Source organism: Hyla sarda, chromosome 5 (assembly GCF_029499605.1).
Source record: "Hyla sarda isolate aHylSar1 chromosome 5, aHylSar1.hap1, whole genome shotgun sequence".
NCBI lineage: Eukaryota > Metazoa > Chordata > Amphibia > Anura > Hylidae > Hyla > Hyla sarda.
The window spans coordinates 59,000,856-59,019,213 of NC_079193.1; the positions used below are offsets into that span (position 1 = coordinate 59,000,856).

Consider the following 18,358-nt stretch of genomic DNA (forward strand, 5'->3'; position numbering starts at 1 on the left):
GGACGCCCGCGAGATCGCGGGCGTCGGCCATTGCCGGCGGGTCCCTGGCTGCGATTAGCAGCCGGGATCAGTCGCGCATGACACAGGCATCGCTCCGATGCCCGCGGTTATGCTTAGGACGTAAATGTACGTCCTGGTGCGTTAAGTACCACCTCACCAGGACGTACATTTACGTCCTGCGTCCTTAAGGGGTTAAAGGGGTATTCCAGGCCAAAACTTTTTTTTATATATATATCAACTGGCTCCGGAAAGTTAAACAGATTTGTAAATTACTTCTATTAAAAAATCTTAATCCTTCCAATAGTTATTAGCTTCTGAAGTTGAGTTGCTGTTTTCTGTCTAACTGCTCTCTGATGACTCACGTCCCAGGAGCTGTGCAGTTCCTATGGGGATATTCTCCCATCATGCACAGCTCCCGGGACGTGACATCATCATTGAGCAGTTAGACAGAAAAACTTCAGAAGCTAATAACTATTGGAAGGATTAAGATTTTTTTAATAGAAGTAATTTATAAATCTGTTTAACTTTCCGGAGCCAGTTGATAGATAGATATATATATATATATATATATATATATATATATATATATTTTGCCTGGAATACCCCTTTAATATCCCCCCCAAAAAACTACTTTAAAGGGTGTATTCACAGGTACAGTATCCTGCGCATATTTGATCTGTAGGATTTGAAGCTACAGAATTTATGCTGTAGAGTTCAATGTAAACTAAATCATAGAGATGAGCGAACTTACAGTAAATTCGATTCGTCACAAACTTCTCGGCTCGGCAGTTGATGACTTATCCTGCGTAAATTAGTTCAGCTTTCCGTTGCTCCGGTGGGCTGGAAAAGGTGGATATAGTCCTAGGAGACTCTTTCCTAGGAATGTATCCACCTTTTCCAGCCCACTGGAGCAACGGAAAGCTGAACTAATTTATGCAGGAAAAGCCATCAACTGCCGAGCCGAGAAGCTCGTGACGAATCGAATTTACTGTAAGTTCGCTCATCTCTACTAAATGACTAAACACAGCATCAAAAATGTGCAGGATACTGTACATGTGAATACATACTGAAAGAGCATATTCATCCGGCTGTGCAGGTGAACTGCAGGGCATGGCCTATTCAAGAATGAAGTGTCAGCTACGGAGTCCGACATAGTATGTTGGAGCTGCATCTGAACTGTGTCCCGACCTTCAATGATTACCAAGTGATTTCATATTCCAGAGCAGTGGTCTTCAACCTGCGGACCTCCAGATGTTGCAAAACTACAACTCCCAGCATGCCCGGACAGCCAACGGCTGTCCGGGCATGCTGGGAGTTGTAGTTTTGCAACATCTGGAGGTCCGCAGGTTGAAGACCACTGTTCTAGAGATATGCCTTCATTCTATGAGATGGGAAATCCCTTTAACCTTCTGTAGGGTACTGTAGCCATCAACAAAATATTAATAATAATAGCCCATGAGTAATAGAGCTCCAAGTCGGAAATCACGGTTTATTCAAGGTGTGTGTGCGAAATTCCTGTGTGCGCAAAAGACAAAAGGGAAGCGTTTACTCTACAGCCACCGCAAGGTCGTTGTTTGCTCTACTGAGAACAAAGCCACTATTGTTACCAAAACGTACGTATGTATGAAAACTACCTGGATGAAAACTACAAATTACCTCCATGACTCAGAGTCTAAAAGCAGAAAACAACCCCATGTTGCCCTTCCCTTTCCACCTCGAAAAAAAAAAAAAAAAAAAAAGGGTTTAAAGATTCAATAAAATAAATGATGGTGTTAAGCGGCATGACCGCATCAGCGAAATGGATTATAAATGAAATTTCCATAATGTATGCAACACAAATATCAGGTCGGACATAAATCAAGGTATTTTCTAAACACAGGTTAATTGTACAACTCCGCAAACTGTCTATTTTTTATGCAAAATAATCCACTTAACATTTGTCATATTGGGCTTAATCCGCAGACACTTGCATCAGATGCCTAACGGGGCCATCAATAACTCCGCCGTCGCCCGGAGAACGCCGTAAGGTAGATTGCAGAAACTTGTATGTTATTTTTCAAGTGTCCGTCTCCAGCAAGTGTTTATTGCCCGGGATTGTGCCAAAATGATTTGAAATAAAACGGATTAATTATGGTAGAAGCCTTTTAATATAAGAGAGTGAGCTGCGAATGTGATTAATGCAAATTGTGTTGCTATCACGAGAATGGATGGGGGACAACATCGCAGGGCCATAGCTGCCGCCTGCCAAATAACTTTGGTAATTTACTGCATTAAGAATCAATAAAAAAAATAATGCTTTTCAAATGCATCACTATCAATCTGGAGGCAGTTACACAGCAAACATTTATATTTCCATCTAATAACTATATAAACTCGCCAAAACCCTATTTTACACCAACTTTTCCGGAGATTAAGTGTGAATAGAGTCACTACATTTCCACTTTCAGTAATTTTTATTGGTTTTCATATAAAATCTAAAAAGCCACACCAATTAGAAATGGGGCCATTAAACTGATACAGACCACAAAATGGATATATGGATAAATGAACTTGTGCTTAAAGTGAACCGAGCTCATCAGGCGGAGTGATCGAATAGTAAAGGGGGGGGGGGCTGAGGTGGGATGCTGACATTTTAGACCAAATTCCTTGGGCTATGTGGGCTGGGTCTGAGCCCTATATTTGGTGTTTACATCAGTAGGACCTCCTGACATAGTTGAGTTGATACAGGTCCATCAAGTGTGTTGATCCAGAGAAAAGCCCTGCGTGGGACAGTTTTCTTAATCCCGCTAGACTCCCGCCGGCTCCCGTTGACATGTGTCCAAACCCGCTACTGCAAACATTTTGTCACAGATTTTAAAGACGCTCCCCCCACCTGTGCCATTGTATTACCCTCTTGTGCCATTTCATCAGCACCCTGTGGCATTTCAGAGGTTTGCAGGGGCTGTGCAGGATTTTGTGGCTCCCTTGCAGCCCGTGCAAACCTGCGTTGGAGAATGCAAGCGGGGCTGAGAAGGGGAGATGAGAGAGTCATATGTACCTCCTCTTCGCTCTGCCTGTGCAAACCTGCATTCTCCGAAGGCAGGCGGAGCAGAGGGAGAGAAGAGTAGAGAGGTATGTACGTCCTCTCTCCCCCTGCTCTGTCTTCGCTCTGCCCTCCCCCCAGCTCTAGCTTCGGAGAGCTGAGGGGAGGAGCAGAAGCAAGTCTGCACAGGGCGCAAGTTTGCACCTCACACCGGCACCCGCAAGTTTTTTATTGGGTCCCGCAGGATCCAAATCCTGATGCAGGGCTCTAATCCAGAGAAAGGCAAAAATGGAGACTGATGAGGTCTGTATCAGGGGAAAAAATGTCCTTCCCGACTCCAAATGTATCCCTAAATCAACATCCCACCTCCAGAAAGCTATTACCCATAATGTGGAATGTTATATTTATCCACTGAAGCATCCAGGCAAAATCAAAGAGTAGGCAGAGAGAACCACAATCTCACTGCTTTTACAGTAAAGAATCCCCGTCTGTGATGATGGTGAAACCATCTTTTGTCTAGAGCAGTGTTTCCCAAACAGGTTGCCTTCAGGTGTTTCACAACTACAACTCCCAACATGCCTGGACAGCTGGAGGCATAGTGGTTGGGAAACACTGTGATAGACGTTGGAATGGCAGATCATGGGAGCCATGTTTGGGGTCTCTCAATTATCTACATTTGGATTTCTATCTCTGACCAGTTGATAAACTGATCTTGAATGTATTAATTATTCTTGTCCTCCTTATCTTTAGGTGGGAGTTCCCATATAGAATCAGGTAGGGTATGTCTTTAAGTTGGGTTTCATCCTTGTTGAGGAATGTTCTTCGAGAAACAGGGCCAGCTTTTAGGGCGTACTAGGCCTACAGCTATTTGTGTTTTGTTTTGTTTGTTTTTAGATACTTTAGCTTTTTAGAGCAATAATCAATACATATTATAGAGTGGCCCCTCGGGTAACAATACAAATTGGTTCCAGGATGACCATTGTATGTTGAAACCATTGTATGATGAGACCATAACTCTAAGAAAATCTGGTGACTGTGAAACTGGGAAAAAGTGAGGATTAATGAAAAATAAGTAGATAACTAATACAGATAAAACAAGTCTTTACATATAAAATATGAAACAGCTGCTGGGAGCTGTAGTCACTGTCTATGTAGAGGACAGAAGCTTCTTCAGGGTCCTGTACAGTACACACAGTGTCCTAAAAAAAAAAAAAAAAAAATGGAGCCGCCCTCACCTGGTGTCCAAAGAAGCAGCTAACCCTGGCACAGGTAAAGAGTAGTACAGGACATGTAATACCTCCCTGTACTGTAGGGGGCGCTACCAGACATAAGTCAGTGCATACACTTCAGTAATACAGGTGTTTTACCTGTGAACGCCCCATTCTGATTGGTCGGTTCTTCCAGCCATTGACACATTTCACAGATCTGGACTGTCCGTAGCATTGTATGTTGAGTCTGGTTTCAAGTTACAATGGTCCAGAAAAGACCATTGTATGTTGAAAATATTGTAACCTGAGGCCATTGTAAGTTGAAGGATCTCTGTATTTTAATAGTGCTGAATCGCAGGTTTGGTTCCAGATCCCGATAGGTCATCCCCTGCCTATTCCACCTTCACAACTCTAGGTATCCTGAAAATGTGTCTGTGCCAGAGGAGCAGGAAATTGCCAGATGATGTTTTTTTTTGTCAGATGAAAGGCTTCCAGGAACTCCAGACTATCACGTTCCGGATTAATGGACTATTACAGTTCACAGAGTGGTAACCAGCCAAGCCCCATCTATTCGCAGTGATTAAAAGCCACATCATTGCTGTAAAATGACACCGATTTTACTCTCCATTATAGCCTGGACAAACAACCCAGTGTAATGGTCTGCGGATCTGCCCATAAATGTTTCCATAAACATAAAAAAAATTACAATTACGAAATTACTACTGAATTTCAAGGGAAAAAAAACGAACAAAACAAAAATACAAACTACTATGTTTACTGATATATGTAAATATGTTAATATTAAATCACAAAAGTCACAGCAAAGCAAAAAGTTCAGACGGTGCCATTATGGAGGGGAATTAATTCTGATAATACTCTTAAGTTAAGTAGGCTAAGCTTTCTGCAGAAGATCGCCATGTTATTACCGTATACTGTACTTTAACTGTTTATTTATTCGCTGTCCGCCGCTCTGATTTACAGGCAATAAAATGCAATCACTTCACAAGCCTAAAGGAGGAATCATTTGCTAATGGAACTTTTAGCAGATATGGGACCACTGACATGAGGTAATTCTTCTCAGGAAGGGACCGCGTTCTACTTTATCACGGTAAACATTCACTAACGTATACATTAAGGAAAAGTTAAATACATTATGACCTCATAAATATTCCGATCAGTCAATAGGCTACTTAGTGTTAAAAGACCAGACTCTATCCGTCATTTAATACTTAGGTAATTATTATATAAATTTAGGATGCAGGGACACGGTGATACTCGGAGGTGCCCAGTACAAGACAAGAGCACCCATTACCATCACAGGCAGGTGGTATTTTAGGTGCCAGCATACAGACACTGCCCATAAGCTTAATGATTAAAAACATTACCATAGACTAGTGGTGTCCAACCTGCGGTACTTCAGCTGGTATGACACCACGACTCCCAGCACACAGTGAGTTGTAGTTTCTCAGCAGGTTGAGAGCTACAGGTGGGAGACTACTGGGTTTATGTTAAGGTTATTACATAAAATTAGGAGAAAATATAAAGCGAAAAAATTAAAATATAAATATTTAAAAATAAACACATAAAATGTTTAACTACATATCGAACCCTAAAAAGAGACCTTTGCTTGTTTAAAGGGGTATTCCAGGATTTATTTATTTTTGACTGTGCTACAGGGGCTGTAAAGTTAGTGTAGTTCATAATATAGTGTCTGTACCTGTGTTTGATGGCTGGTCTCACAATTCTTATGTGATCTTTGCCCTGATGTTTATTTTTAGCAGCATACAAAATGACTGTTGTGTTCATAGGGAGCCTGTCTGCTTCAATGGGGGCCGCTGGGTGGGAATGAGATCATTCTCCACAGGGCTGCAAGGAATTGTAGTTTCATGGACAGCACGCATAGCTCAGGTGCACTTCAATAGGTGGGGTGGCTGATGTGTGGGAGGGAGAAAAGGGAACTCGCACTTACAAACAAGGGATCCTGGGACTTGTAGTTGGAGGGAACTCCAACAGGAAATAGCCATTTCACAATAAGAAATCAGCAGCGTTATGGTGGACTCACAACACAGCTATTTAGCCCCAAGACAAGCACAAATCCTTCCTAAGCATGTCCATTATTGTCTGGAAGGTAAGTAAGTCACCTTATGGTGGATAACCCCTTTAAGTTATTAATTTAAACTTTACTTTTAATAAGTGAGCTCTTCTATAGTTGAGGCCTTATTCAACTGATGTTTTTCAATAACCAATCATGTACTATTACCAATCTAGCTAAAAAATAAAAAAAAAAGTTAAAGGGGTACTCCGCCTCTAGACATCTTATCCCCAATCCACCGGATGTCTGCACACCCCCCCCAGACATCTGGTGCACCGAGCTTCACTCCGTGCCGGATGACTGGCGATGCGGGGCGGAAGCTCATGACGTCACAGCCACGCCCCCTCAATACAAGTCTATTGGAGGGGGAGTGATGGCCTCCCATAGACTTTCATTAAGAGGGCGCGGCTGTGACGTCAAGAGTGGGGCGCGGCCATAATGTCACGAGCCTCCGGCGCTGCATCTGACGCTCTAAACAAACACCGGGTGCAGCAGGGAGATCGCGAGGGTCCCCGGTGGAGTACCAGTTTAAAGTTCAAAATGGGAATTTGAATTTAAATGGGGGGTTATCGAGGATTAGAAAATATTTGTAAGGGAGTTGACTTCTTTTGGACTTTTGCAAAAGCTACAACCATATAAGACAGATTCTTGTAATCTTATAAGATGCTCAAAACTTCCAATAGTCTGGATATAGTGTAGCCAAATACAGTACATTGAGCAGAACTATCAATTCACTACAAATTCTGGTGTCATTGGCGAGTGTCTAACTGACTGCGTCCTTACTAGCAATATACAGCGTCTTTATCTCATTTTCTGTCAGGATGAATTCAGAGATTAAGATGGAAGGGGGACATTATGGAGTTCATTGTGATAATTATTATGCAACAAATTTTCTTCCACTTTTGAAGAAAAAGAATTTAATTGTGTAGTTAGAAACAGAAGGGAGGTGGAAATTTATATTCCTTCAAAAAATTCTCTGCAATATATCCCGACGCTGAAGAGATGGCCATTAGCTTTGCACTATATCAAACCTGACTAGATCTGGCTGCAAAGAAATTCATATTTCTGAACTCGCTTTAATTATCTTGGGTTCTACTATTTGAATCTTTTTCCCATATACTTTTGGCAGAAATTTACTTAAACTCATATATAATGGCCTGTAGTCCAGATATGGATTAAATGTAGATCCTAAAATCAAATCAATTCAAACACAATTCTTTTCACTATTAAATCTTAGAACTATGAATCATCCTCAGAACATTAAAATTATGATGTCATCTGAAGCGGTCCAAATCTTCTCTGTTTTATGCTGCAGCTCATTTACACCAAAGCAACAGAAGTTGCTGACTGGTAGCCCTGCCTGGTTACAAGCAGCAACATACGAGTCGTTTCAGTATTCTACCTTGATTAAACTCAACCTGATACACTAGCATCCATCACTGCACAAAGAAAGAGTTAAAGGGTACCTCTCATCAAAAAAAACTTTTGATATATTATAGATAAATGTATGCAGAATAACTTTACAATTGCATGTTATTAAAAAATATGCTTCTTTCTATTTAATTTTCCACTTTGAAGAAATGACCACTAGGGGTCTCCCTACCAGTCCTGGCAGCAATCATTTCAGACTCATGCTGGAGTCCTAAACACTACGAGCTGCCAGTCTGCTTTGTTCACAAAGGAGAACACTCAGAGCTGCCAGCCTGCTTTGTTCACAGCCTGTTTGGCTGTGAACAAAGCAGGCTGGCAGCTCTGAGTGTTTAGGACTCCAGCATGAGTCAGAAATGCTTGCTGACGGGACTGATCAGGAAAAATACAATAGAAAGAAGCATATTTTTCATTAACATGCTATTGGAAAGTTATTCAACATTCATTAATCTAAAATATATCAAAAGTTTATTTGATGAGAGGTACCCTTTAATCAGTGATCGACTGTAAACGTTGTATAAGGGTACCTCCATTGTTGCTCCTGGCAGCATCTCCTGCGTAGACCACTGTTTCCCAACCAGAGTGCCTCCAGCTGTTGAAAACTACAACTCCCAGCATGCTGGAGGCACCCTGGTTGAGAAACAGTGGTGTAGACTCTTTCCAGGAGAGAATTTGGGTGCTATGCAGTTTCCTTGGTAAAAAAGTTCTACCAGATCTAATGACTGTGTCTTCTGCTATCAGATTTCCACCTCTGGCTGGTGACACAGCCAAGAGCAACAACAGAGGGGCACTTTATGAACAAAATTAGAGTGCACATGTTCCTTACATAGAGCTGCATAGTATAATCACAGACCCACTTTAACGTAAAGCGTTACCATTCGTCAAAAGTTTAGATCGAACCAGGTCTCTGACGTGCTGCAAATGTAAGTAATAGCTGGGTGAAGTGTGCGGCAGCGCTCTTCATTCCCCAGCGGTCTTTCACTCCATAGACATATGCAGTTTAAAGGGGTTATTCAAGAAAAAACTTTTTATATCTATATATATATATATATATATATATATATATATATATATATATATATATCCAGGGAAATGGCACCCTCTTTAGCTGTGCACCCCTCCCCCTTTTACACAGGTGGAGTTTTAAATGGATCCAGCATGTCACCCAGTCAGAGGCTATATGCCCAGCAGAGGTGAGTGGATAGTTGAGCATTAGGCTCAGAATTTGTGCTAGGGTCCCATCCTAAATGAGGCCACCTCCCCGTGGTGGATGGGGGACACGTTTTGATCAAAAAGTGCGCTAAGAGCCTCAATTTTTTGACCAATGTGTGCTGCTGCAATCCTCTTTTTTTGTATACTATATATATATATATATATATATATATATATATATATATATATATATTACTTTGTGTGCTGCTGTCTTTTCCTGTGGATATCTGCTTTACTGGATCCTTAACCAAGATCCAAATGATAGCGAGCACCAACTAATTTTATTTGTTCTGGATGTGCTGTTCTTATCTTTCTTCTATACATATATCTCAACTGGCTCCAGAAAGTAAAAAAAAAAATCTTAATCCTTTCAGTACTTATGAGCTGCTGAAGTTGAGTTGTTCTTTTCTGTCTAAGTGCTCTCTGATGACACCTGTCTCGGGAACTGTCCAGAGTAGAAGCAAATCCCCATAGCAAAACTCTTCTACTCTGTGCAGTTCCCGAGACAAGCAAAGATGTCAGCAGAGAGCACTGTTGCCAGACAGAAAAGAACGACTCAAATTGAGTAGCTGATAATTATTGGAAGTATTAAGATTTTTTAGAAGTAATATGCAAATCTGTTTAACTTTCTGGAGCCAGTTGATGTAAAAAAATAAAAAAAAATGTTTTCCTGGAATACCCCTTTATAGAGTCGGAGTTGATGGACTGCTGAGGAGTGAAGCGTGCGCTGCTGCTGCACACTTCCCTTCAATTACTCACTATCGCAGTGGGTCTTGGGACTGAGACCGAGTGCAGTCTAAATTTGGTCTGGACTAAGTCAAAAATTTTAACAAAGGACTGCCCAAAGAAATTTTTGCTGCCCAACTGTAATGTGCAATAGCTAAATGGCAGCGCTGGAGGTACAGTGTCGGCACTTTTGTCGTTGGAGGTGCATGGGGATGAGTCAGAACATAATGAAGGAATAATTCCCAGTACTCCCCACAATTTCATGCATTTAGTAGATTCTTTATTTCATATTCTTGAAAACAGGACGTGTTTCGACCCTTTCAGAATACCTCTGCTGTCTCAGGAAGCAGAAGGAGGCTGAAAGGGCCGAAATGCGTCCTGTTTTTAAGGATATGAAATAAAGCATCTACTAAATGCATTAAATTGTGATGAGTGCCGGGAGATTCCTTTATCATCTTTTTTGCAAAAACAGCACCACTCCTGTCCACAGGTTGTGTGTAGTACTGCAGCTTATTCCCATTCACTTCAATGGAACTGAGCTGCAATACCAGACACAACCTGTGGACAGGAGTGGTGCTGTTTTTGCAAATAAACAAACAAACAAAAACTGTGTTTTTCTAATACTGGACAACCCCTGTTCAATTTGGAAAGTCAGATCAGCAATCATGTGAAGTAACAGCTAGACCCTCATGGCTCCTAGTTTGTAAATAAAGCCGCCAGAAAGTGAATTACCAATGTAGCCATTACAGCTAATCCACGGTACTGTTGGGGGAAATAAAAAAATAAATAAATATACGTTTTCCATGGAGTGCTGCGCTGAGGCTAGATACACACATGGTAGTTTTTTGCAGGACTGTCACTGCAGTTTTTTTTAACCAAACAGAAGTGGATTCAAAATGGGAAATATATAGGAAGGACTTATACTTCCGTTTGGATCCACTTCTGGCTTTGGCACAAAAACTGCAGTGTTTGTTTCCAGCCTGAAATTTGCACAAAAGAAGAAAAAAGATAAATAAATAATCCAACCATGTGATGTAGATGATTGGTTTTCTTTCAATGTCAATATTCTGCAGAGCTTTATAAGAATCACTAATGTCATTTATAACCGGAGATATTTCCAGGTTTTACCTTCCACCAGTAATGAACATTTTCTAACTCAATACGATGTGACAAGTGAGTGACATGCAATTATTGCTATTTACTTTGTCAATATTCTGCCGTCAGATTATAATTTACATAATTTTCTGATTTACTAACTCGCAATTTATACATTAATTTCCAAAGAACATTTGTGTTGCTGGACTAAGCACTTTATAGATATATGGGTGGTTCCTGACTTCGAACACTGCTATCGCTTCTATTGTTAAAGCATCAATCTATAAATATAACTAGCAAACAAGGGTTCTTTTTTATTTTTTTTTGAACGCTGAAAACAAAGCTCCTGCCTACATATTTTAGTCTCTGTTCACATCTACACTGTGGATTTAGGTAATAACAAAATCCATGACATAGCGCCAGATCTGCCCTACAACATATACCATACGTATAGATTCCACAGAGTTATAAAGGGGTCTGTAGGGTTCTGCCATAGGGTCTGTTATTTTACGGGGAAGAATAGTAGCAAAGGCTTTGAATGTAACCTACAATGCAAATGTGAACAGAGCCATGGTTGTTTAGCTACACTCTGTAGTTCACTATACAGTGACGCCTCGACCTACAATGGCCCCGACATACGATCATTTCAACATGCGATGGCCTCTCAGAGACCATCGCATGTTGAAGGCAGCATCAACATATGATGCTTTTGTATGTCGGGGCCATCGCATAAACGGCTATCCGGCAGCGCAGACTGCTTCAGCTGCCACCGGATAGCTGTTTACGGTGCCCCATGTGGTCCGCTGACGATCACTTACCTGTCCTCAGGGCTCCGGCGCGTCCTCTTCAGGATCCCTTGCATCGTCGGCGCTCTCCATCGACATCATCACGTCGCTGCGCACGCCGTCCCGTCATCCAATAGGAGCGGCATGCATAGCGACGTGATGGCGGCGGCGGAGAGCGAGGATGCCGGGGAAGCAGAGGCCTTGCCGGAGCGTCGGGGACGCGGCGACAGCGATGGGCGGCGACATCCCGGGCAGCGGTGACGAGTGGTGACGGTCCGGAGCGGCGGGGACAGGTGAGTACAACTTCCTCTAACAGTGGTCTACAACCTGCGGACCTCCAGATGTTGCAAAACTACAACACCCAGCATGCCCGGACAGCCAACGGCTGTCCGGGCATGCTGGGTGTTGTTGTTTTGCAACATCTGGAGGTCCGCAGGTTGTAGACCACTGTCCTATACTTTAAATTGCACGGATCCCTCAACATGCGATGGTTTCAACAAACGATGTTCCGTTTGGAACGGATTACCATCGTATGTTGAGGGACCACTGTATTTTTCAGCAACCAAGGGAAGAACTTATATACAGTCTTGCAAGATCTACCAACATCGCTTCGGTATCCCAAATTTATGACACCTATCACTGGTGGAAATTGAGATATCAGTCCATACAATCAGGTATTACTAAAACATTATTTGTCATATGACTGCATATACAATTAAAATGTCCCTGTCATTTCAAAAAACACTTTAACATGTCACAAAGAGTCTCAGTGTTAAAGCCCCCACTGATCATTATAATAAGCAGGGAGATATGTGCAGTAGTGCTCTTTACTCCCCAGCTCACAGCAATCTTCATCCTTCTTCACATGAGGGCCCCATTATAAGTCTATGGGGTTATAGTATGAAGCTATGAGATTGCTGGGAGCCGGGGAGTGAAGTGTGCTGCTGCAGGCATCTCCCTAAATGATCTAATTTAGGTGGAGTCCCCCCCCAAACTGACACCTTAAAAAAAATCTAAACTTTTGACATATCTGTGACACGTCAAAAGTTATTTTTGAAATGACAGGGAGGCTTTAAAAGTAATGACATCTGTGGTATCTGTTACCTTTCCCAGCATCCTGCCTAAGAAATAGTAGTGCCTGGCAAAGGATTCTCCGACGAGCATGTGGGCTGCAGGATTGGGGTACAGCAAACCTTCATTTGTAGTCTTAAAAAATCCCTGGTTGGGATTAAATCCAGATTTCAGCAGCTCATTGAGAAATTCCCTAAATATTCCTCCACCATCAATCCCGGCTTCGTCTAGACCATGCGTGTTTAGTAAATGGACGCGGATTCGCTTCTTGAGATCAGGCTCTGCCAAGACAAATAAGAAGGTTGTAATAACAATGTCATATTTACAAATAATAAAAACTATTATAATAAATACATGGATGGCCACACCTACTCACTTTTAGCAAGAACAGACTCCACGTCTAATAGATGACTAAAGCTACACACTAAGTCTATAGATTGAAGCATGGATTGGGGGTGTCAACAGCTTAACCATCCGTAATATTTCTAGATAGATATTTCAGAATTCCAGAGAGGATGGTACAAAACACCTAGCCACTCCTCGACTATGGGTGCCATGATTCAGAGGAAGCAGGCAAGGAGCACCCGATGTTTTGATTTTACATGGTAAATTACAGTACTCTGCAGCATTTTTGTTCCACACCTGCCTAAAGCTTTTGCAACGTAAAATGCTGCATCTCATTGGATCCAAATTTTTATTCTTCAGTCAATGTCTTTAAAGGGGTACTCCGCTGCTCAGCATTTGGTACAAACAGTTACAAACGCTGGAGCCGGCGTTGGGAGCTTGTGATGTCATAGCCCCGCCCCCTCATGAAGTCACACCCCACCCCCTCAATGTAAGTCTATGGGAGGGGGGCGTGACGGATGCCACGCCCCCTCCCATAGACTTGCATTGAGGGGGCAGGGATATGACGTCACGAGCTCCCGGCGCTGCCTCCATCGTTCGGAACTGTTTGTTCCAAATGCTGAGCAGCGGAGTACCCCTTTAAGTCCTATCTTTAAGATAACGAAGAACAAGGAGCCTTTGAAGTGAGCTAGTCTACATCCACAGGAGATCTGTGGTTAGTTCTCCAAGATGTTTGAAACAACATCACTGCCGAGTTTCTTCAAAAATGTGTGCAAGTACCTAGCCAATGAGATCACTTCTTTCATTTTTTTCACAGGCCACCTTAAAAATGAAAGAAGCAATCTGATTGGTTGCTCTGGGCTACTGCACCACTCGCCCTCTGCACAGGTTTTGATAAATCTCCCCCCATAGGGTATTAAAAGGAGTATTCCATGAAAAAACATTTTTTTCATATCAACTGACTCCAGAAAGTTAAACAGATTTGTACATTATTTCTATTAAAAAAAATTAATCCTTCCAGTACTGAGCTGCTGAAGTAGAGTTGTTCTTTTCTGTCTGACCACAGTGCTCTCTGCTGACACCTCTGTCTCAGGAACTGTCCAGAGTAGCAGCAAATCTTTATAGCAAACCTCTCCTGCTCTGGACAGTTCCTGAGACAGACAGAGGTGTCAGCAGAGAGCACTGTGGTCAGACACAAAACAACAACTTAACTTCAGCAGCTGATAAGTACTGGTAGGATTAAGATTTTTTTTAATAGAAGAAATTTACAAATCTGTTTAACTTTCTGAAGCCAGTTGATATGAAAAGAAAAAAAAAAAGATTTTTCATGGAATACCCCTCTAATATTACCATCAGGTAACTGCTAAACAAATATGAAGACAAACAAGGCATAGTAAGGGAGAACACGGTCAATTGCTGTAACCACACATTACATGTGGATAGTACTACCTCAGCTCAAGAGATGTCTATATTATAAAGGGGTAACTACTCTTTGTATTACTCAACATGTACTTTCCATCCACAGGGTCTCCTTTAGCTGGATGTCTTTTTTTGTATACTCTCTACACTGTTGCACTGTTTTTGGAATACTGGTGCTGGTTGGTTTACCACAGATGACTTATATAGGTCATGTTCAGGGTCACTCGGATGGATCCCTTTATTCCTAATGTGGATTCACACTGAAGATGACCCAATGGACACTTGCTCACTTGATTTTATGCCACACTCCGGGTCCCATGTCTAATTTTCCTACAGGGGAGCTCTGACTGTAAAAGTCAGGAGTCTCTAATATAGTGGGCATTCAGTGTGGGTGGGTTCCTTAACATTTGTCACAATCTTTCTCTAACAAAGCTTAACATTTAAAAAGAATGAATAACTTATAAATAAAAAAACAACTCTGATACTTACCATTCTCAGGCGATAATTTATCGTATGCGTCCTCATATATATAGTTCCTTCTAATGGTGACATTAATTCCATCTAAAAAAGGCCCATCACCTTGTACTTCCTGCTTGTCCGCATAGATCAGTCTTTGGAAGATCTAGAAATAATGTGTAATATAGATAATTTGTCCTGGTGTATAGCCATTAGTTGACAGGGTGTAGTGAGAACATCAGAAAAGTGATAGATTGATAGCTTACATAAAGATCTTATATACATTATAGAAATTATAGCTATATATTTTTGCATATAGTAGTTTGTATCTGTAGTAAAGGAGAAAAAGTATTAAACCATTACCCACTGTGTAAGACAAAACAAAAAATGTAAAGAGTTATTCGCCTGAGGACATTTATGGCACATATATCTATATCCACAGGATAAATAGAAATACGGTCATGGCCATAAATGTTGGCACCCCTGAAATTTTTCAAGAAAATGAAGTATTTATCACAGAAAAGGATTGCAGTAACACACGTTTTGCTATACACATGTTTATTCCCTTTGTGTGTATTGGAACTAAACCAAAAAAGGGAAGAAAAAAAGCAAATTGGACATAATGTCACCAAACTCCAAAAATGGGCTGGACAACATTATTGGCACCCTTTCAAACTTGTGGAAAAATAAGATTGTTTCAAGCATATGATGCTCCTTTAAACTCACCTGGGGCAAGTAACAGGTGTGGGCAATATAAAAATCACACCTGAAAGCAGATAAAAAAGGAGAGAAGTTCACTTAGTCTTTGCATTGTGTGTCTGTGTGTGCCACACTAAGCATGGACTACAGAAAGAGGAGAAGAGAACTGTCTGAGGACTTGAGAACCAAAATTGTGGAAAAATATCAACAATCTCAAGGTTACAAGTCCATCTCCAGAGATCTAGATTTGCCTTTGTCCACAGTGCGCAACATTATCAAGAAGTTTGCAACCCATGGCACTGTAGCTAAGCTCCCTGGGCATGGACGGAAGAGAAAAATTAATGAAAGGTGTCAATGCAGGATAGTCCGGATGGTGGATAAGCAGCCCCAAACAAGTTCCAAAGATATTCAAGCTGTCCTGCAGGCTCAGGGAGCATCAGTGTCAGCACAAACTATCCATCGGCATTTAAATGAAACGAAACGCTATGGCAGAAGACCAGGAGGACCCAACTGCTGACACAGAGACATAAAAAAGCAAGACTACATTTTACCAAAATGAACTTGAGCAAGCCAAAATTCTTCTGGGAAAACATCTTGTGGACAGATGAGACCAAGATAGAGCTTTTTGGTAAAAAGCACATCATTCTACTGTTTACCGAAAACAGAATGAGGCCTACAAAGAAAAGAACACAGTACCTACAGTGACATATGGTGGAGGTTCAGTGATGTTTTGGGTTGTTTTGTTGCCTCTGGCACTGGGTGCCTTGAATGTGTGCAAGGCATCATGAAATCTGAGGATTACCAATGGCTTTTGGGTCGCACTGTACAGCCCAATGTCAGAAAGCTGGATTTGTGTCGGAGATCTTGGGTTTTCCAGCAGGACAATGACACCAAACATACGTCAAAAAGCCCCCAGAAGTGGATGGCAACAAAGTGCTGGAGAGTTCTGAAGTGGCAGCAATGAGTCCAGATCTAAATCCCATTGAACACCTGTGGAGAGATCTTAAAATTGCTGTTGGGAAAAGGCGCCTTCCAATAAGAGAAACCTGGAGCAGTTTGCAAAAGAAGAGTCGTCCAACATTTCGGCTGAGAGGTGTAAGAAGCTTATTGATGGTTATAGGAAGCGACTAATTTCAGTTATTTTTTCCAAAGGGTGTGCAACCAAATATTAAGTTAAGGGTGACAATAATTTTGTCCAGTCCATTTTTGGAGTTTGGTGTGACATTTTATTCAATTAGATTTTTTTCTTACCTTTTTTGGTTTAGTTCCAATACACACAAAGGGAATAAACATGTCTATAGCAAAACATGTGTTACTGCAATCCTTTTCTGTGAGAAATAAAATTCATTTTCTTGAAAAATTTCAGGGGTACCAACATTTACAGCCATGATTGTAACTTATGTAACTGGTGCTCAAGATCTGAATATATGAAAATTTTATTAAGATAATTAAAAGTATATATTTGTCAACATTACACAATGCTTCCCTTGCTGGTAGGAGGCAATCAATATATACAAATAGATAAGATAAGATAAATGGTATAAAATGCTGAATAATAAAAATGCTGAATGATAAAAAAAATAGTCATAAAATTGCTATTATTCAGCATTTTATACCATTTATCTTATCTTATCTATTTGTATATATTGATTGCCTCCTACCAGCAAGTGCCCTGCTGGGGGAAGCAATGTGTAATGTTGACAAATATATCCTTTTAATTATCTTAATAAAATATTTTCCATATATTCAGATCTTGAGCACTAGTTACATTTGTTATTTCTATTTATTATTTTCTAGACACCTGCGGTTGGTGTTTTACTAGTTACCTAGTCTACACACTGTTGTTTTAGTATAAGAAAGCCATCCCATTCTATTTTTAACTTTATATCCACAGGATAAACATGTGAAACAGATTTCACTTCTTTCTGGTGCCCCCCCTGGCTCTTGGCGTCTGGAGCTGGCAAGAAGGCTGAAAATAGCCAAACGGGTTGTTCTACTACCATAAAGTTTTAAATAGGGGATAAGGTGTCCGATGATGTCCCTATAATCTCCGGGCTGGCACCCCAGCGTTGTCAACATTTATGTTCAAAACGCCGGCTCTGGGCATCTATGGTCGTGAGGTTATGCCACGCTCCCTCTATTCATGTCTATAGGAGGGGCATGGCAGCCGACACATAAACGTTGACAAAGCTGGGAGGCCAGCCTTGAGATCGCAGGGTTCCCATTGTCCGGACCTCCCATGATCAGACATCTTATTCCTTGGATAGGGGATAAGGTGTCTAGGGTCAGAGTACATAATCTACAAAGTCCCAAGGTACGGAACACTTTTGCTGCAGCCAGGGGTATTTTGCAAACACAAAGAAAATGTACTCACGTTTCCTTGTATTTTTTAACCATCTGGTAATCTTTTATTTTATTTTCCACTATACAAAACAGAGGATTCTTACAGCTTTCACATTTTCATGGCTGGAGTACCTCTAAACATCAAAGTCAGGATCTGGTGTGCAACATTTCGGGGGCCAAACTCTTACTCTTGAGTCTCATTCGACCACACATGAGTAAGGGTGTGGACCCCAACTCTCTATGATGTTTAGAGGTACTCCAGCCATGAAAAAGTGAAAGCTGTAAGATTCCTTTATGTTTTGTATACTGGAAAATAAAATAAAAGATTACCAGATGGTTAAGAAATACAAGGAAACGTGAGGGCATTTTCTTTGTGTTTGTAAAATACCCCTGCTGCAGCAGAAGTGTTCCATACCCTGGGACTTTGTATATTATGTTGAATGGGAGCAATCCGTAG

At 41.2% G+C, this 18,358-nt stretch overlaps 1 protein-coding gene across 3 annotated transcripts in view; it reads right to left on the bottom strand.

Moving 5' to 3' along the window:
- UBE3C (ubiquitin protein ligase E3C) overlaps positions 1-18,358 on the bottom strand; it is a 124,700-nt gene that overhangs the window by 22,429 nt on the left and 83,913 nt on the right. For all 3 annotated transcript variants that reach the window (XM_056519563.1, XM_056519564.1, XM_056519565.1), the window contains exons 18-19: positions 14,893-15,025; positions 12,673-12,920 (exon numbers count right to left, since the gene is read on the bottom strand). In XM_056519563.1, coding sequence (XP_056375538.1) covers positions 12,673-12,920; positions 14,893-15,025 — 381 coding nt within the window. The remainder of the gene's footprint in view (positions 1-12,672; positions 12,921-14,892; positions 15,026-18,358) is intronic.